This window comes from Trematomus bernacchii, unplaced genomic scaffold (assembly GCF_902827165.1).
Source record: "Trematomus bernacchii unplaced genomic scaffold, fTreBer1.1, whole genome shotgun sequence".
NCBI classification, from domain to species: domain Eukaryota; kingdom Metazoa; phylum Chordata; class Actinopteri; order Perciformes; family Nototheniidae; genus Trematomus; species Trematomus bernacchii.
The window spans coordinates 3,318,399-3,342,683 of record NW_022987477.1 but is presented as its reverse complement, the minus strand read 5'-3'; the positions used below and the strand labels follow the sequence as shown (position 1 = coordinate 3,342,683).

Genomic DNA, 24,285 nt, shown 5'->3' with positions numbered 1-24,285 from the left:
TCTGGTACATGAAAAACACCATTATGAAAATAAGGCCTTGTGTAATTCGGTTTCCTCATAAAAAGGGCTTTAAAAGTCAACTCCAGTGGTTACATTTGATAATGCATAATTGGCAAAAGTAAAGCAATGGGAATATTCTCAGTAAAGGACTCACGTCAACGTAGTCAAATGAACAGGAAGTCCCAGAACCCTCCAGCCGCAGGTCGTTGATGGTGAGGGTGACGCGGCGGCCATGAGGCACCACCAGCTGCCAGTGACACACCCGGCTGTGGGGGTACAGGTTGGGGTAATTCGGGGAGGAGATGGTTCCTGAGGCAGCGTTCAGCTCGCCTCCACACACTGCCGTTGGAAAAGAGGAAGTGTAAAGCAAAGAAACTTTCAACATGAGAAATGACATTGTACGAGTCAATAACTACACACATAGAAGGAAACAAATGCACTAAATACTGTATTATCAATGAAGTAAGGGGATGCAACTAACTATTTGTAATGACCAAACCGAGCAACAATAGCAATGTTCTTCTAATGAAATGATGGTACCTTCAACGCTGGCTTCAAACGTCAGACTGAAGCCGGGTGCATTTCCGCTGGCGTCGCTGACAAACTTAACGTGGGCATAACTGTCAGACGTTTCCATGGAGACGGGGATGTCACTGCCGCAGAATCGGCCCAAGATGCGCCCTAAACAGGAAGTACAACACAGAAAATGTATATGATAGTGGCTCTATGACCTGATACTGACACTGGGTCCATTTCCAACCATTCAATTAATTCATAAACTCTCTCAATTAATGTACACTATGATTGTTGACAATGTATTTAGGGTCAATGACACTGTAAGTAGGGGTGTTTTATTCACAAATACAGTGAAGCAATCCACATTTTCCCCCATTTTCCCCCCCAATTGTATTACATGTATCTCCGGTGGTAGCTGAAGATGGTTGTGTTCTCTCACCTGAGGCGTTGTACTCTCTGATCTCCACATAGTCCGCGGTGCAGCCTGAGGAGCTCTGCAGGTTGAAGAGGTCAAAGCTGAGGGTGAGGTAGTGTCCCGTCGGCCCCTCCAGGTACCACTCACAGCTGGAGCTGTCCGGATAGTTGGCTGCTGGGTAACCAGGGCTTTTGATCGTACCCCTCTGACCGATGTAGGTGCCTCCACAGGTGGCTGTAAAACAATAGGAGATAAAATAGGGAAAGCTCAGCGATGTAAGGCTATTTGTTCTCTAAAGTTCTGATATGAAAAGTCATTTTTACTGCATCTCAAAAAGCCTCAAAGTGGACAATCTTAGACCTGATATTAAACTTTTTATGTAGAACTATCTCTCTTTGACACCACAATATCACCAAAACAATGGGTAACACAAAGTCTGACATTGATAATACATGTTTTTCTTATATAGAATTTGATTTGATAGGTCAGGGCCAACTGTGTCCTAATTAGAGTTTAATTAAGCGTTGGGTTTGGAAAATATTTTTGGAGATTTGCCTACCGATGGAGTACTTTGCCTTGAAGCCTTTGTGCGTGACGCGGATGTCGGTGCGGAACCGCAGCAGCATGGAGGAGCCTGATGAATGCTGGGTAGACGGCCGGGTGTTGCCACAGAGATGCGAAATAACAACATCGTTGGAAGTGGATCCGTCAAGCAGCTCCAAATAGTCGTAGGCACAGCTGAGAAAAACATAACATGTTGTGATCACCAACGAGTTGCTGGAAGAAGTGAAGAGAATCCTAAAATATTCCTCAGGTTTCAGGGTAGGGATCCTCCAACAATGTACGGCCTAAGGTATGTGTACAGCTCATTTGTAAATGATGATACCTTTCTTTACAGGGATAAGGATGATTTTCTATCCACCTCTCAATAAATCCGAACATGAAACTTAAAAATAGCAACAACCACAATAAATAAATGTTAAAATGACCAAATAACAGTTTTGAGTATAGCATCTGTACCTGGAGGTGGGTTCAATGTAGAAATCCTCCTCAAAGTCGATCTGGACAGCTTCTCCGTTGGGCACAGTTATGACCCAGACACAGTCGATGTTCTGGGGGTAGTTCTGAGGGTAGTTGGGGGAGGTGATGTACCCCGGAGGATCGTTATCATTCAGCTCAATGAAGCTTCCACACGCTGCAGGAAGACAGCAAGAAAGCCCTTTGTTAGGACACTATGGACACACATGGACATAAAAGCTTAAATGTAGAAGTCCATCAAGATACTTCCTGGTATTCTAATGGCCACTCCACCCGCTCCATCACACCGTCAATATCTGGCTTTCCATTGAAAAGTCATTGATCACTTAATGGCATTATATGACACTGCTGCACGTACACCACACATATCGATGAATGCTGTAGCGACAGATAAAATGGAACTCATACCCAGACTGTGGGCTTCAAAGGTCAGCTTGAAGCCGGAGCCCTCGTTGGTGGCGTCAGAAATAAAGCGCATGAAGAGGTGGTTGTCAGTCGTCTGCTGGACGGAGGGGGCGGACGCACCACAGAGACGTCCCCCTATCAGCGGGGCGGAAGCATCCGGACCATTCCTGAGCTGTGGAGACAGAAGCAAGAGAAGTAATTCAATACATGATTTACCAACTGATCATTAATGCTAGTTCTAAATCATCAGACAGAGAGAGGGAAAAATAAGATAAAAGATAACGCTTTTTAGTGTTCTCTAAAAACAGATATTTGCATATGAATGCAGGTTATGTCGTATCATAATCAGAAAAGGGATGCTGTTTTATATGCCATTGGTGCCAGTCTATAGAGGTAGGTAGGACGTTGACTGTTAATGGCCACAGGGAGGAACGACCTCCTAAATCAGGGGTGTCAAACTCAAGGCCCGGGGGCCAAATCCGGCCCGCGACTTCATTTTATGTGGCCCCACAAGAGCTTGCAAAGAATATAATATGTTTATTATAAGGTTACATGCTACTTTACAGAAGCATTGCCCATAAACTACATGTCCCACAATGCATCTCAAATTTGACTTTTTCTCAGAATTTGACTTTTTTTTGTCAAAATATGCATTTTTTCTTAGAATTAGCCTTTTTCTCCAAAATTACTTTTTTTTCACTTCTCTTTTTCAAAATGTCACTTCTTTTTTTTTGTTTTTCCAGAATGTGGCTTTTCTTTTAAAATCATATTGTGACATTCTCACTGAAGAGACTTGCAATTATTTTCCCTAGACTTCTTCTTTCAGACGTAGTTAATTATGAAGTTATACCCTATCCGATAATAATCCAATGCAGAGGAAATATTGTAATATAATACATTATTTTATATATATTAAATATTTATATATGTATTTTTATATAGTCTTAAAGTCACAACCGGCCCTTTGAGTGCAACCATAATGCTGATGTGGCCCGTGATGAAATTGAGTTTGACACCCCTGTCCTAAATGAATGAATGAACGTCATCTCTGAATTCCATTCTCGCGCCTTAACCTGCTAATCGGACTGTAAACAATGACGGGTGTACCTCCAGGTAGTCTCCTGAGCTGCACACACTCCCGTAGCCTTGGATCTGGAAGGGGCTCTGGAAGGTGACGGACACCCTGAAGCCCGGCGTCACCATCACATGCCAGTTGCAGTTCTGATTGGGCAGGTAGTTCTGGGGGTAGCGGGGGCTGCTCAGCACGCCCCGGTCCACATGCAACAGGCCACCACAACCTTAAAAGACAAAAAGACGATTAATATAATGAACATGACGTCTAACAAACGAATAACCGACTTGTTGGTAGTTGTATTACTTCATCTTATTATCAGAATCAATTTTATTGCCAGGTAGAAAACATAAACATAATAAAACAAGTTGTAAGAGGAGGTCATGTGATCTCTGCTGTTACCTCTGGAGTAGGAGGCGTTGAAGCCTCGGCCGTGGACGCTGCTGTCGGAGGAGAAGTGGATGTACATGGTGTCTCCTGTGGAGTGGAGGGAAGACGGAGGGTCCCGCCCACACACTGTGGCCAGCTCTGGGGACAGACTGGAAGCACCTGACAACACACACACGTTATGTTATGTAATAAATGCCTAATATTAAAGCTGTGAAGATCAATACATACTTGATTAATAGGTTAGAGTAAAAAAGAATTACGATGAAAGCCAAAATTCCCTGAATCCATTTTCTTACATTTGGATATTTTCTGTTTTCTTTACTCCTCTTCGACAGTAAAGTGAATATCTTTGAGTAAAGGACACATTTTAAGACGCTTCTTCTAGGGCTTTAGGAAACACTGATCGACATTTTCTGACGTTCATTGAGAAAATAAATGCAAATACAAATGAATTGATAGTGAGAATAACTATTACTTGAAGTCCTACTTAATATACGTAATTTAAATAGAGAATTGATCATAAATAAGGCAAAAAGAAACAAGCTAATTCAAATGTGTGAAACCAGGTTTGGTTCTTTTTCTCCACACCGTCTTACCGTCCCTGATGACGAGGCTGTCGAAGTAGCACATGGGGTAATCCTCCATGTCCAGGTACAGCAGGTTGAGCTCCACCGTGGAGTCTGGAGAGCGGATCAGCCAGGTGCACTCCTGGTTCGGGAGGTAGTTCTCAGGCCAGCCGGGGGAGAAGAGGAAGCCAGGAGTCTCCCCCGTCATCAGCACACCTCCACAGGCACCTGAACAAAGAAACACACTTTTATTAAGTTAGCAGAGAGCACTGTACTAAAGAAGTATGACGATGATGTGTTACAGTTATTGTAGAAACATACATTATACAATAATAGATTATAAGTCATATAAACACAAGTCATTTACTGTAACTTTGGTTCACAGTGATTTGGTTAGGATTTCATTATGTATAATCTCATTTCCCTTTTTTTAGTGAGGAAAGAAATGTATAAATATAATGAATTTACTTTGAAGTCTCACTCAAATATCACAAAAAAGACTGACACTGTTATTAAGATGTTGAAGATTAAAGGGATCGGGAGGTCAAACATCTTAAATGATTGGTCCTAATTCTAGTTTTGGTTTTTGGGTTAACCCACCATTTGGACCAATCAGGTGACTAGTTGCAGAAAAAAACAGGAAACAGGTTTCTGGGGCAAAGTATTATATGTCATTGGATATCCACAAATAAATATTGCCATGAATTCTGTAGGCCACAATATGGGGCGTGAAATAGCTAGAAACATGGACATTTAAGGGTTTGGACATGCTGAAAAACACTTTAAAATGTTGTTAAAATGTGCTTTAAAATGTTTTTTGTTTTGTGGATCATGTAAAAGGACTCAAAGGGACGAACTGTCTGACCTGGTGGGACAGTGGGTGTGGGTCCAGAGTCCTGAACAGCCGTCCATTCCACCAGGAAACCTTTTCCTGTCCCTACTGAATCTGACATGAACTGCAGGGTGAGGGCGCTTCCTGAACTTCTGATGGGAGGGGGCAGGGACAGACCACAGAGTTTTCCAAGGGGGTAGTAATGAACACTGGGGCCATCAAATACCTGGAGAGAAAGAAAGGACGAGGTATTAATGGACACTTCGGTGGTTAAATAAAGGAGATGTATATGATTTGACATCAACGCTATCTCACTTTGAGGTGATCGTAGAAGCAGTCCTGCGTGTCCTCTATGTCCATGTCCAGGAAGCGGATCTGGACGAAGCTGTCTCCATCCACTGTGATGGTCCAGCGGTAGTGGGTGTTGTGGGGGTACATTCTGGGGTACAGCGGGGACGCTATCTGACCAATCTCCCCCGTCACATCATTACCGTACACTGAGAAACAGGGAGGAAATCAAAGTTAGATTTCTTATTCTCTAAATACAAGTATAAAAAAGATTGGTGATTATATTCAGTTCTGTTCTGCTGTATTTTAAAACTACTTGAATTACAGATATACTTCACATAATATATGATATTCTTGTTGTACTATGATATTTGTATTTCTTGAAAAAAATATTTTCCTTTTTTAATCCTTAAATGTAATCCTTTAAATGTTAAACCGTTTTAAATAATAGTTCTATCTGTATTCTATTATGACCGTTCTGTTTTCCTTTCTTAATATATAATCTCTCTTCTTCCTCTCTTATGTGTTGTCTGTTAAATTAAGTATTTTGGCACAATTAAAGCAACACAGTTATATATTTTTGCACATTTTTATTGAGCTTATTATGTCTATATTTTTCTTTTAAATTATTTTTATCACATTTTATTTTTTAGATATATTTATTATACTTATATTATATATTTTATACTGTTTTATCTCTCTCTTTTCATATATACACCATTATCCACCAAAGCAAAGTATGTGTGAACCTGCTCCACAATAAACCTGAATCTGATGTGTGTCACACTCACAGTGAGCGAAGGTGGCTCTGAACCCCGCTCCGCTGATGGAGGCGTCTGAGACAAACTTCACCCACAGGATGTGCCCCACCACAGAGGTGTAGTTGGAGGGCAGCGAGGCGCCACAGAAGCGATCGACCAGAGGCCCGGCGGAGTCCCCCTCTCTGATCTCCAGGAAGTCATTGTTACAGTACAGGTCTCCCTGCAGCTGGAAGACACTGAACAAACACACAAGAAGACTGTCACGGATACTGAAGAGCAATAATATATATTTATAATATTACATCAAATGGACTAACATGAATGAGAGCTGCAGACGGTTCCCTGGTGAGCTCTTGATGGTCCACACACACTCCACATTAGGAGGATAAGCATCAGGATAGTTGGGACTGTTAAACGCGCCGCTCTCCATCACCAGCTCTCCTCCACAACCTGAGCAAAAAGGAGAGTTTCCATGGAGTCAATATCAGTGTGTGTGTGTGTGTGTGTGTGTGTGTGTGTGTGTGTGTGTGTGTGTGTGTGTGTGTGTGTGTGTGTGTGTGTGTGTGTGTGTGTGTGTGTGTGTGTGTGTGTGTGTGTGTGTGTGTGAGCACTGGTGTATCTTACTGGAGGTGGAGGCTGAGTAGGTGGCTCTGAACCCTCTTTTGGAGACAGAGCGGTCGGATATGAAGTTCACCACCAAGGCGTTACTGAAGGAGGTCACGGGGTGAGGGACTTCGTAGCCACAGTAGCGCCCTGACAACATTTGACATTACATTAGATATTACACTTTTCTCTAATTGATCAAACAGTGGACGTGTTGCATTTAACCAAATTCAGCACAGTAATGTTAATAAATACAGTTCTTTTGTTATCTTACTCTCTCACACACAAGCACACACATTAACTACCTATAGAAGGCGCCTGGTAGTTGTCTCCATCCAGGATCTCCAGAGCATCATGGGAGCAGTCGGAGTTAATCATCTCCAACTCAAAGTCAGTGAAGGACAGCGTCACATGGTTGACTGGCCACAGAAACACAAGGCAAAGGTGAGAAGAACAACATATTTTATGCATATTATTTTAAAGTCATTAAATAACCCAACTCACATGGTTCCTGGGCTTTTATGATCCAACTACAGTTCTGATTGGACGGGTAGGGTGATGGGTACCGGGGCGAGGAAATGGCACCTCCGATATCATTGGTTGTTATGGATGCACCACAAGCTGTTGAAAATAACATTTACAGACTGAGAATTCATGTTTTAAAGAGACAGATATGCTTTGTTTTTGCTGAAATTAAGTAATGGATTTTGTAAAGCTGTCTGGCTAAAATGATGCTATTGTGGAGAGTATATCTTTGGAGAGGTAAATTGATGTATTCATTCAGTTTATTTATCACTAGAATTGCTTAAAGCTATGTGTAAGCCTCTTTTTTAATACATAAATTGAGTATGCAAGGCAGAATTGCAACACAATAATCTAATACAATTCAACACACAGTGACTTCCTGTGTGTTTACATTGAACATTGCGATCGTTGCTTAATTTCATCAGTTGTGTATTTACTATTTACCCGTATGTTCTCAGTCTCCCGAGACCTAAAGAATGTCTTATTATGTGAACAACAAAGCAAATCTGAGTGTGATCTGAATTTTGGATTTATGGATTTCATCAATGTTCTAGTGATATTAACAGAGAGGTTAAAGGAGGCCCACCCTCAGAGAAGCGAGCGCTGAATCCACGGTGGTTGCGGCTGGAGTCGGACCTGAAGCGAACATAGATGGTGTTCTGGGTGGCAGTGATGGAGGGAGGAGTGGTGCCACACACAAGGGCAAGCAGAGGGGAAGATATGCTTGGACCGTCGTGGATCTAAAGAGGGATACAAATATGGTTTCATTAGATGTATGTAACCTACCCACATGAGAGCTGGGAGTTGTGTTGAACTGCTTATTAAATGTTCCAAATTCAGTCACTCACAGCCACATAGTCCCAGGTGCAGTTGCTATGAAACTCAATATCCAGGTCAGAGAAGTTTAAGAAGACTCGGTGGCTGGGATCCACGCTGATGACCCAGGAACAGTCCACGTTGTTGGGATAGCTGCTGGGGTAGGACGGAGAGTGGATCTCCCCTGATGGAGCAGTGACGGGCCCTCCACAGCCTGCAGGGAGAACGACAGTCCATTAGAGCTAACTGAGAGTCTCTGATGTACCACGTTTTCTCAAATAAAGGACCTTGGTTAGTAATTAATTTGTTTAGCATTTAACAAATTCACACACAAAATCAAAAGTGGATTTCGTCCTATTTTTTCTTTTAGTTAAAAATACATTCATAAACATCATTTGCATTTTCACTTGACTTATGAACTTGTTACTCTTCCCCTCTTATGATACAGATACAGAGTATATTATATTGTCAAATGTGCTATAGTGTCACAGAGGCTCCGGTTAGTAATGTCCACCCACCTCCCTGAACCTCGGCCCAGCTCGCGTTGAAGCCTCTTCCGCTGACGTAGCCGTCGGACTTGAAGCGCACCGTCAGTAGGTTGCCGGTGCTGGAGACCTGCAGCGGGCTGGAGGTGGTGGTGCACAGCTTGGCCAGCTGAGGGGCCAACAGGTCAGGGCCTCCATACACCTGAGGGGAAGATCAAATGAAAGGGCAAAGGTGAAAATGCAATACTGTTCGCATTTTCAAAAATTGGTTCCTAGTCATTTCTTTAGTCATACCATTTTTCTTAGATAGATAGATAGATAGATAGATAGATAGATAGATAGGTACTTTATTGATCAAGTTGGGAAATGTTTGCGTTGCAGCAGCATAACAAACAAGGCAATGTACATAAGAGAAATTAAGACACAAGAAATAAACAGTCCAAAATGTTTCTGAAATAGAAATAAAATAGCATTAAAAGGTTAAAAATATATATATACATGTGGAAAATATAGATGTGGAAATACAAATTTCCAGTAACAAATATAATGCAGGATATTATTGTGCAAGAAATTGATTATTCAATATTACATTTAATATAAATGTAGAATGTACAGTGGAAGTTTAAGTCCAGTAGGGAAGTTACTTACAGTATAGAAAATATAAATACTACCCTTTTTATAAATGATGACGCATTGCATTGTTTTAGATTACTCTCCTAGTTTAAACAGTAGTAAAGTAAGTTACCTCCACTTCAAGCAGCTACAGTAAAGTGCTACTACCACAGTCCGACACATGGTGTCACTGCTGCTCTTTTCCTGCCAGCTTCACTGCCAGTGTTACTCAGCTACATTGTGAACATGAAAAATGATTCCCCTCGACTGAATTTCTGATTAAGATGAAAAAAGCATACTTTTCCTACATTCATTTTCTTGTTGGGCTCACTTAAATATAGTCAGAATTTTAAACCATCACAATAGCAGGCAGATGGGTCCATATCTTACTTCCAGGACATCGTAGTTGCAGTCTTGGTGGAACTCCACACTGAACTCGTGGATAGTGAGGGTGATGCTGCTGCCAGGTGAGGTGCTGATGTACCAGATACACTCCCTGTTCTCTGGGTACTTGTTGGGATAGTCTGGGCTGTTGAAGGAGCCTCTGGGACCGGAGAGTTCCCCCCCGCAGCCTGCAGGGACACACAGCATCTCACAGGTGAATAAAGAATATGTTTCAATCTGTTCCAACCAAGAGACTTCCAGAAAAGGCCAAACACCCTCTCTTCGAATGTTGAAGAAATTGAAAACATTTCCCTCTCACCATTCTGATACCACATCATCCTGAAGCCGGACAGGGACAGCGAGTCGTCTGTTCTGAACACCACGGTCAGCGCTGAGCTGGTGGTGGTGTTGGCGGGGGGGGGATTTAATCCACAGAAGGTACCGATCACAGGCGATTGAAGGTTCGGCCCGTCAAAGAGCTAGGGACAAAGTGTTTTGAGCTGAGAGTAGTGCATGGACAAAACTAATACTGGAGAAATGACAAGGAAATGTAGGGCTTTCAGAAAATAGATACGATTGATCTATGCGTTGCAGCTGATAAATCGATTTTTGTACCTTGATGTAGTCATACTCGCAAAAGTTTGAGGTGGTCTCCACCTGGAAGGCAGTGAAGGTGTAGTTGACGGTGTTCCCGGTGGTGGCCTGGATGGTCCAGCTGCACTCTGAGTTCGACGGGTATTCGTTGGGGAAGTTCAGGGACTCCAGCACTCCTTTGGGGCCGGAGAGCAGCATGCCATTGCAATCTGACGACAACATAATCAGACACTATTAGACGTTGCAATAAAAATAACGTTGTGTGAGTGTGTGTGTGTGTGTGTGTGAGTGTTTTTGCATACTGGTGGTGTATGATGCAACAAAGCCTCCTGTGCTGACGCTGTTGTCCGTGCGCAGTTTGACGTAGAGGTGATGGCTGGAGGAGCTGATGGGGCTGGGCGGCTGACTGCCACACAACTGGGCCAGCTGTGGAGAGGTGCTACTGTTCCCATCATACACCTGAACACACACACACACACACACACAAGCAGGTCTTAAATGTTAGAACAAGGTAAAGAAGATAGATAAACACACCAATGATCACCCTATTGCATTACCAGAAAATAAAGAAAAGCAGAATTCTACTTAAAGATGAGTCAGGGAATGTATAAATATACCTTAAAAAAAATGTATTGATGTAGTTCTTTCTACCCTTGTTTTTGCTACCTACAACACTGTTCAGCCTGGAAACTATTTATCTAAAAACAAATGCTCCCACACTGAGCGACAGTACTCACAGCCAGGTAGTCATAAGAGCAGGCGGTGCTGGACTCCAGGTGGAAGTCTGAGAAGGAGAGCTGCAGCTTGCTGCCCTCGCTGGTCCTGATGCTCCAGTAGCACTCAGCGTTAGGGTGGTAGGGCAGCGGGAAGTTAGGGGAGGAGAATCCTCCAGAGGCCGTCGCCAACGTCCCTCCACAGCCTTGGAAATAGGAATTAAATCAATTGAACGGTAAGATAACTAGTGACTGGAAGACGCAAAGGAATGAGGCATTTTATGTGTTAGAATTGGTGGATGTGGTCAAGCTAGGAAAGAAAACAATTACTTTGACTCAATTTTATTACAAAATGAAATGCAAAGAGCAAACGTAACAAATCTTTCCACTTGAACTAAAGTTAGGGTTTTTAAATACCGTTATAACTGTTCCCGAAAATATTCTGGATACTTACAGGGCCAAAAATGTTCAATTTGAATTAAAAGAATTATGTATTTCCATGAATTTGTCACATTTGAGAATGAATTAGACATGAATACTGACTTTCAAATTCCAGTGGTAGCAGGCGTGACTCCATTACCTTCTCTGCTTAATCTGTACATTTAACAATATTAAAAAGTATTAACCACTCACCCGTCTGTGTGCCATCCCAGTGGGCCATGAATCCACTACGCGTGACAGCGCTATCCGAGCGAAATCTGACCCAAAGACGGTTGCTATGGGATACCAGGACTGGAGGCCCCTGATTGAAGCAGAACTTTCCGATCAGGGGAGACGTCTCATAGCCACCATCCCTGCAAAAAAACAAGGCATTCACATTTTACAATCGAGATTTTTGTGCACGGCAGATTTCAGGCTCTTCAGACAAATCCTACCACTTTCATCTTTACCTGATCTCAACAAAGTCAAAGATGCAGAGGGGAGGCGAGCCCTCCAGGTCAAAGCTGGTGAAGTTCAGCATTATCTGCATGTTGACGTCAACAATGATCTTGAAGATACAGTCTCTGTAGGTGGGGTAGTAGTTGGGGAAGTTTGGTGAAAAGAAGGAGCCGGTAGAGGTGGTGAAAGTCTCACTGCAGTCTGATGGAGAGAAAGCACAAGACTGCAATCAGACCATACAAATTGTCATTGTTGTTGTTGCCATGCAAAAAGAACAACTAGAATTTAAATAGTGAGTTACATTTAGAAGGATAAATAAAGATGCACTGTCTGCTCGCCATTTCCAGGCTTGTTGTTTAGGGCTAATTAATTATTAATAATAATATATCTGAAATATATTCACTAAAGAAGAAAACTTTAAAGGTTACCTATTATGCAAAATCCACTTTTTCAGGTCTTTTATACATAAACACGTGTCCCCTCTGCATTAAGAGATTCTAGAAGTTACAGGAAAAAAGATTCGCTCACTTTTTGTCCTGATCCATTTATATAAAAACCTGTCTGATCAGATTTTGGCTACTTTATGATGTCATAACGATTTTTCGGCTTGTGTAACCATTAGCCAATCACCAACCAAGGTAACCCCCCCCCCCCACCTTATCACCTGAATCTCCTCCTAGAGCACCATTGTGTTCTTTTTAACCAAATATCTCTCAGAGGGGCGTGGGGAGGGGCTCCTTATTTTCATCTAAAGTAACAGACAGAGAATCAGCACTTTGGAAACAGGGCTGAAACAGAGGGGATTATGGGATGCTGCAATGATCTATTTGGTATTTGGAGCCAAACACTTCAGAGACATGTTTGTATATATCTGAGACCTGTAATATATTGATGAAAAACAGTGTATGAGGGGACCTTTAATGCCAAACGATTGAGTACCTGTGGTGGCATTGAGCGAGACATAGCTGGCAGAGAATCCCTCTGTGGCTGAACTTGTGTCAGACACAAACAGCAGAGTGAGCAGGCTGTCTGCGCTGGTGATGGAGGGAGGCACTGAACGCCCACAGTACCTGCAACGAGAAATCTCTTTACTCACCAAGAACATATACAAAGCAGCTATCAGGATTCCTCTTTCAAGAATATATATACAATCTACCTTCCGATCTTTGTTCCGGTCTGCACGGTGCCATTATCGTACACCTCCACGTAATCATTGCTACAGTTGACGTGGTACTCCAGGTTGAAGGAGTCAAAGGACAGTCGAATCAGGTTGCCGGGGGAAACACTGATGTACCAGGTGCATTTGGCTCCATGGGGGTAGTTGTTGGGGTGGCCGGGGCTGGTGAGGGAGCCCGAAGGAGCGGTCAGGGTATCACCACAGCCTGGGACGGGAGGAAAAGGACAACTGGTCAACATCGTATGACTTTTGAATATTTTTTAAGTCGATTTTAAGGATCAGCAATATAAATGTTGGTGTTTTTGTACATTTTTAGCATTAATGGAAAGTAGAACAGGGCCCAGAACAAAGCCTTGGAGAACTCCAGCCCATTAATTACTGACAACAGCTGAATATTGTAAATACTGCTATATTTTACTATATCTTTCATTATTTTAAATATATTTTAATGCTATTATAGTTTTATTAAAATAGTTCTCTATCTGTGTTTTTGTCAAACTACCTGGTAATAAAGCTGTTTCTGATTCTGATATTTTAGTAAATATTTAGTTTTACATTTGAACCATATTTCCCTAACTATTATAAGAGAGGGAATTACCTTCAAACAAACCAAAGCTTAACAAAATCGTATTTTCTGGATGAAATCAAGCAAGCACAAATCTAACTACTGATAAATAAAACCACAACATTTTAATATTGAAAGCTCAAAGATAAAACCACAGTTTTGCTAGATAATGTTGCTTTAAAGAAAATGGTTTTAAGCATAGAATGGCAGTCGGATTCTAAAACCTATCCTAAATATTTATTCTCACCCTCCAAGAAGGAGCCGTAGGCTGCCTCAAAGCCGTAGTTGGTGACGGAGGAGTCGGTCTTGAAGCGGATGTACAGAGATTTCTGAGTGGACTGCAGCATGGGCGGTATCTCAATGCCACAAAACGTCCCGAGCAGAGGAGAGCTGGAAGAGGAGCCGTCCCTCACCTGGAAGACGCAGGGATCATAAACAATCATAACTGATCCACTATCCTCCTCACAATCAATTATACATACATCCAGAAAATATACTACACACGTCGGAAAAATAACATCTGTATTATATATTTTAGCAACCGTACAAAAAAGCAATTATATGACAACGGTGAGGACAAAGCCATTGCGGCATGTAGACTATGTACAGTGTGTGTGTGTTTGATTTGTATTCCCCGTTGTAGCAAAAACAGGACAAAGTTTGCAATTTGTATTGATCAAAGTTTCCTTATTAGTGCTATGATTATAACCACCCATACAAATATAAACAGTTGAAAAAAAATGAAAAGAATTAAGTAATTCTTGTGTTAGTTATGATTTTGTGAATTGTTTTTGTTTACCTCAACAAAGTCAAAGCGGCAGGTTCCTCCTTCAATGTCAAACGACAGGAAGTTGAGGCTGACCACATATCCCTCCGGCTGGTTGATGACCCACTCACACACCTTGTTGTGGGGGTAGGCGTTGGGGTGGTAGGGGGAGCGCAGCTGCCCAGTTCCAGACAGAGTTCCTCCACAAGCTGTGAGGGAAGGTGGTTCAAGTCTTTGCCTGTGATAACGCCTTCACATCACGTTCAATGTTCCTAAACCAAGTCCCTAAAGACCACTACCACCCATGTTCTTTGAATTGAATGCCTTCTTTGTATTCGGATTATAAGCATTTCCTCACAACATGTTTCACAGTACAAGCAATAATACATAAGAACACACATAAACATGGTGTCTTTTAACATGTGTGTGTGAATGTGTGAACTCTCACCAACAGTGTAGACTGCTCTGAATCCAGCTTGGCTCACTGAGCTGTCGGACCTGAAGCGAATCCACAGGTAATTTGAGTTGGAGCGGATGGGAGCTGGCGAAGTGGTCCCGCAGTACTTCCCTATCAGAGGATCAGTCTCCAGCCTGCCATCGCGCACCTGGAAAGAAAGAGAAGAGGACGGAAAAGAAGGTAAGATAGTTTGAGAAAGCAAACTATATCTGAATGTATTTTGTAGGGGTGTCAGTATTTAAACACTTTCTAAACACATTCTTTTTCAATAAATGAATCAGGATACATATGTGCGAGTCATAAAAAAATCCTACCTCCACATAGTCAAATGTGCAGCTGGTGTGAGTCTCGATGTCGATGTCAGTGAAGTTGAGGGACACCTTCTCACCGACCGGCAGCTTGATCAAATAGATGCACTGTCTGTTGTGGGCGTAGATGTTGGGCCAGTTGGGGGAGATGAGGACGCCCTCACTCTCAGTGAAGGTACCTCCACAACCTGGGTCACCTAGGATCAAACACAACCAAGGATTAGGAGAGGGTTTCAATCCCAAGGGTGTGACATTTGATATAGATCTGTTATAATGCTCCCACGGTGAAGAATAACCTTCCATATTCAGTGGTTTACTTGGTAGGCAGTTTCTTACTTGGTGACGTTGTGTATGTGATGTGGAAGCCTCGGTCAGAGACACTGTGGTCGGTGTGGAAGTGGATCCATGCAGCTGGACCGGTGGTCTGCAGGGGGGCAGGGGACCCAGTGCTGCAGTACTTCCCCAACACTGGGTCTTCAGGTAGGAGACCATCCCGGATCTATAATATTAGGCAAAGGCAAAACGTGGAAAAGTAATTGCAAGGAGTTGTAATTCCATGGTATCGTTTGAGCTTGTAGCTTACAAAGGGATATCGCTTGTGGCACAAACCAAAAAAAAGGGGAAAATATAAAACATCTGTGCCAGTCTTAAGTGCAAAGGAATTGGGTAAAAATGTCACAGGTTGACACAAAACAAAATACACACACACAAGAAAGAGATTGTTTCATTCATTGATTTGAGCTTATCGAGCATTCCTCACCACTAGGAAGTCGAAGTTGCAGTCGGGGTGTTGCTCCAGACTCAGAGTCCCGAATGCGAAGGTAATGAGGAGGCCGGGATCCACTGTAACCGACCAATAGCAGTCTCTGCCGGGTGGGTAGTTTCCAGGGTAACCAGGCGAGTTAATGTTGCCGTATGGGGCAGTTAGCTCGTCTCCACACACTGAGAGGAAAAGGAGAATTCAAAGAAGGTTAAATGTCTTGTCTATGACAAAAAAGGACTTAGAACATTTATCATTTTTTGTTTGTTTGTGGCATATACCTCCCCTTATAATTTACATTAAAAAAACAATCCTAAACATACTGTAGCTTACCTGGGTCCCGGGACTCCCAAACAACAGTGAATCCGTCAGCACTGACAGCGTGGTCGGAGCGGAACCAGAAGTAAAGGGAATCGTGGGAACTGAAGAGCTCCTGGGGGTTATTTGTGCCGCAGTATTTCCCGATCTGGTAAGCAGAAGCGCTCTCCCCGTCGTGGATCTGGAGGAAGTCGAAGTTGCAGTTGGTGCTGCTCTCCAGATGGAAGAAAGGGAAGGTGATGCGCAGGATCTGAAGAAGAGACAACAAATACATCTTCCTCTGGCATTTGATTTCATGTATTCAATAAAGAAAAACCTTTACAGAAGAGTGCTTTGATAGCCGAGAAGCTAAAAGGACATCACAGAAACAAAGTCAACAAATGTCAGGAAAGTGAAAGAGACGTACTGACCTTGTTGGGGTCGGTGCGGATCACCCAGGCACAGCTGACCTGGTGATCGTACTCATCGTGACCCGGCGTGTTGGGATAACTGAAGCTGCCAGCAGGGCCCGTCAGGTACCCTCCACACACTGGAAACACATGGATACTTTAAAAAACTGTACAGAAAGCAGTCATTTGATTCTACTATACAGTTATACATTCTCTGTTCATCTTAATGATTTTAAATGTACATACAGTAGTTAGCTAGATCGCTGCTTATTCCTGCATTTTACTTGTACCATCTCGTCGCTTGCAATATTTCTTTTTATGTCTTAAGGTTATTGTAGGAGGAGCCTGGGACCTTTTTCATAAAAACATAATAGCATCGTTTTTGGCAATGCAAATAATGAGTGATGATGAAAATATTTAACAAAATCACACCCTGATCAGTCCCCACTTCTTCCCTTCCCCTCCCCTGCATATCTTCTTGTCGTGTGTATACCTTGCTGTGCTGTCTGGCAGAGGGGTCCGGTCCACTGAGTGGTGCAGGTACACGTGAAGCCATTACTGCCGTCGGCGCAGGTTCCTCCGTTCTGACACGGGTTGCTTAAGCACTCGTTGATATTCTGGTCACAGTTGACTCCCTGCCAGCCGGCGTTGCAGGAGCAGACGTAGCCAGGAGAGGAGGTGGTGGGCTGTGGGGGGGGGGGGGGGGGGGGGGTGTCAGCAGTCAGACATTCAGAATGTATCGCCACTAAAGTGAGGATTTTTGGTTAAACTCACTGTCTTACAGATATAACAAAAGGTGAAGGACAACTTTGTGTGAGTTTTTATCTTTTAGCACAACTCACAGATATAAAGCCCATCATGTCTAAACAGTCACACACACACACTCACCACACACTGCCCGTTGACACAGGGGTTGTTGGTCGTACAGATGTTGCTGGTCTGGGTGCAGCCAGTCGGTCCGTAGCCATTACCGATGTATCCAGGAGGACAGGTGCATACAGGGAGGCTGGAGCCTGGTGGATGTGTGAGGGTGGAGAGGGAAGAGAGTTAGGTACTTTGCCAACATCATACTTTGGAGACTGTAGACATTTACTTGAGTGACTAAAATGTATCAGTCCTTTTTTTGAGAAGTAAGACCTTGTGGGAAGTTATTAGACATTTTTTTTCTTCAATTAAACAGACAATGCACGATTATTCAAAAAGGTAGGCCACAAATTCAAGTTGCTATCACCACGCAATTACCTAGGCTGGAGGTGCAGGAAGCCAATGGGTGACAGCCTCCATTGTTGGCGGCGCAGATGTTGCTCTGGGTGCAAGTTCTTCCATCTCCCTCATAGCCTGCACAAAAACCAGGGTCTCAGATTAATTTAGGAGACCAGAACGGGTAAGGTCGTATAGGTATCCCACATTCACTCATTTTCAAAATTGCAAATGAAAAGCTCCTTAAAGACTTTTATCCTTACACCAGATATCGGGATATTAAAAACCGTCTATAGCAGAATTCATAGCACTGGTTACATTTATAACCCTTAAATGTTCCCATCATACCTGGAGGGCAGGCCCCACAGTGGAAGGAGCCCATGGTGTTCAGGCATTGCACCATGGGAGCTGAGGAGCAGCCGCCGTTATTGGTCAAACACTCGTCCACATCCTGACAGCTGTAGCCGTTGCCCTGCCAACCTGAGACATATTAGAGGATATTTAAGCAGATTCTCCTCCTTCCAAGTCACATTCATATGCACAGCTATAAAAACAATTCTCTTAACTGCAATATAAAATGCATTTCCTTCTTATTTGCTGTAAAACAACTTCTCATAACTCAATTACTCCTGTTCCAATATTTCCTAGATTTAGCTATACTCTGCTGAGAATACCGAGTGCCTTTGTGTTCAAAGTCACAACATCAGTGATCTAACCCTAGAGTGTTACTGAGTGTTACCAGCAGGACAGGTCCCACAGTAGAAGGACCCCGGTGTGTTGTAGCAGGGAACAATGGGGTTGGAGGAGCAAGGTTTTGTGGGAAGGTTACACTCGTTCACATCGGCCACACAGGACGGGTTCCCTGCTGGAGCCTCCCAGCCATCCTCACAGATGCATTTATATTTAGGCTGTTCATTGGGGGAGAAAAGTCAGTGGGAAACAAAATCAAAGAAACACAAAAACAGCAGACATTTCCAGGTCATACTGTATGTGTGAACTAGGCTGGTTTAGTGTCAGGTTACCTGTCCAGGTGTAATGCGGTCTGCATCGATGCATGTGCCGTGTTCACACAGGTTCTGCCCTGCGTTCCTGCAGTCATCATAGCGCACCGTGCAGAGAGTCCCGGACCACTCAGGAGAACAGGTACAACTGCACAGCAACAGAAATATCATTTACATACCATAATGGTCGGTCCAGAATGAGCTCACTGCTAAAGCCAAAGACAAGCTGTCACCGGCCCAAATCTGTTGGCTGCACAGACACAGAAAACAACTTATCTCCGGACAGAGTTGTACTGTTTAACACCTGACAACTGTTCGGGAAAATGAAACTCAGAGACTGCTTTTATGAATCTTTCTACTGCCCTCTGGTTGGCTGATCTGGTGTAAAGTTGTTTCTGTATCGTTTGTGGCAACTGCAGTGCCTTACCTTGAAGCAGTTTCGCTATAAAAGGTGATTACGGTTTGTATGCTAATGTTTTTTATTCCAAAAGTGTATGTAAAACGTATTATCGGAAGACATACGTGAATGATCCAGGGGTGTTGACACAGGTTGCTCCATTCTGACAACTCTGTAATGTTCCAGCATACACCTGACATTCATTCACATCTGTCGCACAGTTAGGACCCTGAGACACAGAGAGAGAAGGGGAGAGGGGAGAAACACACACTTGGTTCACAATCAGATGAAAATATGAACTATATATAAGTCAAATATTCATGATAATAGAGCCAAATGTTATACAGGCCAATACACACTAACATTTTACATATATATAAAACCTGCACGGATAGCCAAATACTATTACAGACGTTATATTAGGTTTCTTATAGGACTGCTGTGACAGTACTTGAGGTATTTGGGATTGCAATCAGCACCAGTATCCTTGTACAAATTGATATTGAATACTGCCTACAATTAGAATAATTGTTACAGTAGAACTGAGAGACTCACAGCCCAGTTGTTGGGACACACACAGTGGTAGGCGTTGAGTAAATTCAGACATGTTCCTCCGTTCTGACAGGGATTACTGCTGCAGGACACCTTCTGCACGGTCTGCAGGAGGGAAGAGGAGAGGAGAGAAACATGACATTAATGGGAACGTCTTTTGTTTGAGTCATATCAACAATCAGTTCTTAAACGACTTACGATTTCAAGTGCAGACACTTTGCCCTCAAGAGCTGTCACCTGGAAAGCATGGGAGGAAGCATTTGTATTCAGAATAGGAACATTATTTGGACAGTTTTACCAAAAAGTGTTTTATAAAATGGCTTTAAATAAGCAAATCATTAACGGAAGTCGTTTTTGATGTCCTACCTTGGTATCCAGCTGGTTTAGTTTGTTGGTGACATCGGGGGAAACTCCACCTCCGTGAGTCTTTATGTCAGTTATATCAGCTTTGTTGGTTTTGATCTGAAATCACAGTTACAGAAAAAAAATTAAAAAGCTGAGAACAGACATTTCCCTGAAGAAATCAAATTGAGAACTATATATATATCTTAAAAAAAAAGGTCAATGAGTTCAAACAAGTTGAATGAGGGGCCTCTTTGGTAAGAGTTCAGAAGAAAAAAAGACAAGAAAGCTCTAAGACACTATTAAGACAAAAAAAAACACTAAATAACCTTTGAACAGATAGGACATGTATTAGTAGATGTACTTTAAACATGTTAAAGTAGTTGGTATTATAGTTTTAATAAAGAATCCACCGACTGTAATGCACCTGACCCCTGACCTTTGGCCCGATCTAATCTGCTGCGTCTGCTTCCTAACCTGTCAACCATTCACAGCCTCATATGAGCAGCAGCAAGCTTCCAGTTGTGTAAAGCTGATAAGAAGTCATAATGAGACCGTTACACAGTAAAGTGGTTTGTTTGGAGAAGATAATGAGTTTGCTGCTGCTGTGATGTCGGTGAAGTGCCGGGAGAACAACCCTGTTTCAATAAAGACAAAGATACTGCGACAGTAATCTTAAAATATATGTTTTCCTCGAAACTGTGAAGAAATCGTTTGATCTGTATGGGAATTTAAATTTGTAGGATATGAACCATTACAGTTTTCTTATTGCAAGGATATTCTTAGCCTGAAAGGATTTGAAAATGTTAAGAAACACCAAACCTTTACTGTATACTTCCTGGTTGTTGTGACCACGGAGAAAGCTATATAATAGAAGTCATCACCAAAGTTGTATCTGCAGTACATTTATGTTAATCATACAGTGTTACATGTCCCCAAACTGTGGTTTATCATGTGAAACTCGGGCTATTCCATCACATGTAGTGTGTACTGTATGTTCATATATTGTAAAAAGCTCACCTGGTTCATGAGCTGTGTGAGGTCCTCTTCCCCCACTTTGACCCGGCCGTTGGCTGCCGTCTGGAAGCGGATTTCTTTATTGTCCCCAGTGTTGAAGACGAGGTGACCATTATCCGACAGCATACGAGGCCTTCAGGGGCAAATCACAAATTCCATCAACTGTCAATCAATCTGTACCCACATTCATTTAGGTCAATCAGGGTTACGCTTCAGGGGTATGTGTCGACATTAAGAAACTAAACACTTTTTATCAGGCTATAAAACTCATATTGTATTCAGAGAATTTATCATTTTCAAAATCAGTGGGAAAAATAAGACATTACTCCAACAATAATCCAATTATAAAATGTCCTCTTCGGAGCAGAATTCCAACACGATGACAGAGCATAAGTGACTACACACTGATAACAAACAACAAAGCTAACATTGCATAACGTTTGACAGCTTGATTACCAATGGGTATTAAAGAATAAAGGTTAAGTATTTTTGCTTTTCAAAGATAATTATTGACAACCTTAAAATGAAATAAAAACATGTACTGTAAAGAGAAGGCTCAAATTCATCTGTAGAACTTTTGTTATATACAGCCCAGCTTAAATACTGTTGGAGGCCTTCATTTTTGATCCACCACCATACAAATCATCCCAGTTTGATCACTACCAACTCACTGCTCGTTGCTGGCGCTCCTCTTGCTCCGTCTCTCTCCCGTGTCGCTGGGCTCTCCTTGCAGCCCCGCCAGGAGGAAGATGAGGACGAAGAACAGCCACGAGAGCCGCAGAGACCCCGCCATAGAGAGAGATGTGCTGCCTAAACTCTCCAAACTCCTAACTAGGGTCTGATGTGCTGCCTAAACTCTCCAAACTCCTAACTAGGGTCTGATGTGCTGCCTAAACTCTCCAAACTCCTAACTAGGGTCTGATGTGCTGCCTAAACTCTCCAAACTCCTAACTAGGGTCTGATGTGCTGCATAAACTCTCCAAACTCCTAACTAGGGTCTGATGTGCTGCCTAAACTCTCCAAACTCCTAACTAGGGTCTGATGTGCTGCCACACGCTAATGCTCAGTGCCAAGACTTTGACCTGACAGAACCACCATAAAGCTCTCCTCAGTTTCCCAAAGCTGGTTAACTGTGTTGTCGAAGGAGAACGTCCCTCACATGATCAGGAGATGAGTAACCTGCTGCGTGGGCTTTATACAAGTCAGAAGGGGTTAAGGTGAAAATAAACTCAAATGATCCTCATGAGAGGTTTTTAGTCCTAATCATAAGAAAATGATGAATTCTATTTATAACAGTTACACTGACAAATTGTTTGCATTTTACTTTGTTAATAACAGAATGAAAATCAACATCACACTGATTAAAAAAGGGGGCCATCTGATTCTGGCTGGATTGTGGTAATAATTGTCCCTAATGGTGGTAATACAAATAAAAAAATGGAAATTAATTGGTTAAATTATTAAAAATTCCTTTAAGCAGAATAAAAACTGAAGAAACTTGTAATATTTTTGTATTATTTTTAACATCAAACATTATTGTCGGCTGTAAAGCACTACTCTTTCTATATTTCATGACCCTGTGTTATTTCCCGTCAGTATTACTTTTATGTTAGCAATTTATTGTGTAAAATAAAACTCCCATGTAGGCTTTAACATTGTCATTTTCTAGCCGTATCACAAAATACCCTGAATAACTCTTTATACAACAAGTAGCAGGCGTGTTAAGAGGTGTTCATCCAGGATTGACTGCTTGTAGCCCAGGTTAATAATCCTGACCAGTTTTAGAAAATGTGCTTTTTAAGCATGTTTTACTATTGATAAGAACTTCCTTATAAACCTCGTTCAAGGAAAATGCTTTTATGATGTTGTGTAAGCATAAGCACATTCATTAAATAACATTTAACACACAAACATACACAGAATGTTGTGTGCAATCTCCTGAAATCATGTGAGACAGCCCATAAAGTTAACAGCTTCGCCCAGAGGAGAGGTTTTTACGGGGGAAGCATCATGGCGCTGTTACTGTACCTGACTCTCCAGTTTACGTTTGAGTGGTTGATACTGGCCTGCCTTTCTGTATGACAGGATGTTCATCAGAACCATCCATCATCTCATTTCTGAGCTGACCTCCTGAACATGTCTCCTCCTCCCTCTCCACCGACTTTCCTCCTTCTTCTCATCCTAAAAAAGGAATGAACCAAAGTGTTTTTTAAATAGCATTGCGATTGACTAATGACTGAAACGTACTAAGAGCCATCGCAGGAGAGATTTTCTCCGCAAGACAAATGGATTTCAGCAGAATAATTAACTTAATTAACAAATTTGCATGCATATTCATCAAGCCATTGATGTCGCTCCAGCAGCAGCCTGATGAACGCGGCTGTAATAAGGATCTCATTTACATCCTGCCATCCACTGCCATTTGTACATGAAGACGGGATGAGCTAGAAAGAAAGAAAGACAAAGAAAGTAAGAGATAACCTGGTTAGCCAACATGCATCTTGGAAATACAGAAATGTTTTGTTAATAGGAGTATGTGTGTGATGCTGGCTGCACATACAAATACAAATGGCACTTTTTCCCCTTTCCTACTGCCATACTTCTGTACCTTAGCTTTGACCACAACAATCTTCAAACTCTGCCTTTATTTCAATCTCAACTACAGACCTGTAACGTTCTTTTTAAAGCATCTTGCAATTGTATATGCACGAGGGATGGGTGACGAGAAGCGTTATTACATTGGTAAGGGTCCCCTGATTGGTCAGTGTCAAACATGTGATTAGGTGCTGGAGTAACAGTGCTGCTATCAAAGTCAAGTGAAAGTCAACATGTTACATTTTTAAAGCCTGTTGAATGATTAATTGATTGTTTTTGGGAGTTGGCTAAAAATACAGAAGAGATCCCAAATCAAAACGTTTATTTTTGTTATCCATTATTTGTCACTTGTAAAAAGCTCGAGGACTGAGTCATACAGCTATTTCTGCAAAATGTGTCGGTCACAACCTCAAAAGTCAACTTAAACAATGACAGCAGTCACAAGCGAGACGAGAGGATGGAGATCGTGATCATCACAGTCACGTGTTTCGAGGGACCACGTTTGTTAAAGGTCACCTATTATGCAAAATCCACTTCTTCATGTCTC

General features: G+C 42.3%; 1 protein-coding gene across 1 annotated transcript in view; it reads right to left on the bottom strand.

Annotated features, from left to right (window-relative positions):
- Positions 1 to 22,169, bottom strand: part of cubn (cubilin (intrinsic factor-cobalamin receptor)) — a 29,352-nt gene extending 7,183 nt beyond the window's left edge. Inside the window, exons 1-49 of the mRNA XM_034150627.1 lie at positions 21,994 to 22,169; positions 21,815 to 21,953; positions 21,147 to 21,276; positions 20,151 to 20,246; positions 19,983 to 20,021; positions 19,788 to 19,889; positions 19,358 to 19,461; positions 18,857 to 18,983; positions 18,574 to 18,742; positions 18,183 to 18,314; positions 17,877 to 17,972; positions 17,523 to 17,647; positions 17,128 to 17,320; positions 16,656 to 16,774; positions 16,261 to 16,495; positions 15,928 to 16,109; positions 15,504 to 15,666; positions 15,174 to 15,364; positions 14,851 to 15,007; positions 14,436 to 14,611; positions 13,884 to 14,049; positions 13,051 to 13,276; positions 12,834 to 12,964; positions 11,906 to 12,095; positions 11,649 to 11,809; positions 11,040 to 11,221; positions 10,605 to 10,761; positions 10,324 to 10,511; positions 10,028 to 10,187; positions 9,715 to 9,896; positions 8,746 to 8,914; positions 8,260 to 8,441; positions 7,998 to 8,151; positions 7,391 to 7,507; positions 7,192 to 7,305; positions 6,908 to 7,036; positions 6,601 to 6,733; positions 6,314 to 6,519; positions 5,550 to 5,731; positions 5,268 to 5,460; positions 4,433 to 4,630; positions 3,849 to 3,995; positions 3,482 to 3,672; positions 2,378 to 2,546; positions 1,952 to 2,126; positions 1,491 to 1,669; positions 956 to 1,165; positions 541 to 681; positions 155 to 339 (exon numbers count right to left, since the gene is read on the bottom strand). Of these exons, the coding sequence (XP_034006518.1) occupies positions 155 to 339; positions 541 to 681; positions 956 to 1,165; positions 1,491 to 1,669; positions 1,952 to 2,126; positions 2,378 to 2,546; positions 3,482 to 3,672; positions 3,849 to 3,995; positions 4,433 to 4,630; positions 5,268 to 5,460; positions 5,550 to 5,731; positions 6,314 to 6,519; positions 6,601 to 6,733; positions 6,908 to 7,036; positions 7,192 to 7,305; positions 7,391 to 7,507; positions 7,998 to 8,151; positions 8,260 to 8,441; positions 8,746 to 8,914; positions 9,715 to 9,896; positions 10,028 to 10,187; positions 10,324 to 10,511; positions 10,605 to 10,761; positions 11,040 to 11,221; positions 11,649 to 11,809; positions 11,906 to 12,095; positions 12,834 to 12,964; positions 13,051 to 13,276; positions 13,884 to 14,049; positions 14,436 to 14,611; positions 14,851 to 15,007; positions 15,174 to 15,364; positions 15,504 to 15,666; positions 15,928 to 16,109; positions 16,261 to 16,495; positions 16,656 to 16,774; positions 17,128 to 17,320; positions 17,523 to 17,647; positions 17,877 to 17,972; positions 18,183 to 18,314; positions 18,574 to 18,742; positions 18,857 to 18,983; positions 19,358 to 19,461; positions 19,788 to 19,889; positions 19,983 to 20,021; positions 20,151 to 20,246; positions 21,147 to 21,276; positions 21,815 to 21,936 (7,575 nt within the window). The 5' untranslated portion in view covers positions 21,937 to 21,953; positions 21,994 to 22,169. The remainder of the gene's footprint in view (positions 1 to 154; positions 340 to 540; positions 682 to 955; positions 1,166 to 1,490; positions 1,670 to 1,951; positions 2,127 to 2,377; positions 2,547 to 3,481; positions 3,673 to 3,848; positions 3,996 to 4,432; positions 4,631 to 5,267; positions 5,461 to 5,549; positions 5,732 to 6,313; positions 6,520 to 6,600; positions 6,734 to 6,907; positions 7,037 to 7,191; positions 7,306 to 7,390; positions 7,508 to 7,997; positions 8,152 to 8,259; positions 8,442 to 8,745; positions 8,915 to 9,714; positions 9,897 to 10,027; positions 10,188 to 10,323; positions 10,512 to 10,604; positions 10,762 to 11,039; positions 11,222 to 11,648; positions 11,810 to 11,905; positions 12,096 to 12,833; positions 12,965 to 13,050; positions 13,277 to 13,883; positions 14,050 to 14,435; positions 14,612 to 14,850; positions 15,008 to 15,173; positions 15,365 to 15,503; positions 15,667 to 15,927; positions 16,110 to 16,260; positions 16,496 to 16,655; positions 16,775 to 17,127; positions 17,321 to 17,522; positions 17,648 to 17,876; positions 17,973 to 18,182; positions 18,315 to 18,573; positions 18,743 to 18,856; positions 18,984 to 19,357; positions 19,462 to 19,787; positions 19,890 to 19,982; positions 20,022 to 20,150; positions 20,247 to 21,146; positions 21,277 to 21,814; positions 21,954 to 21,993) is intronic.
- Positions 22,170 to 24,285: the final 2,116 nt, after the last annotated feature.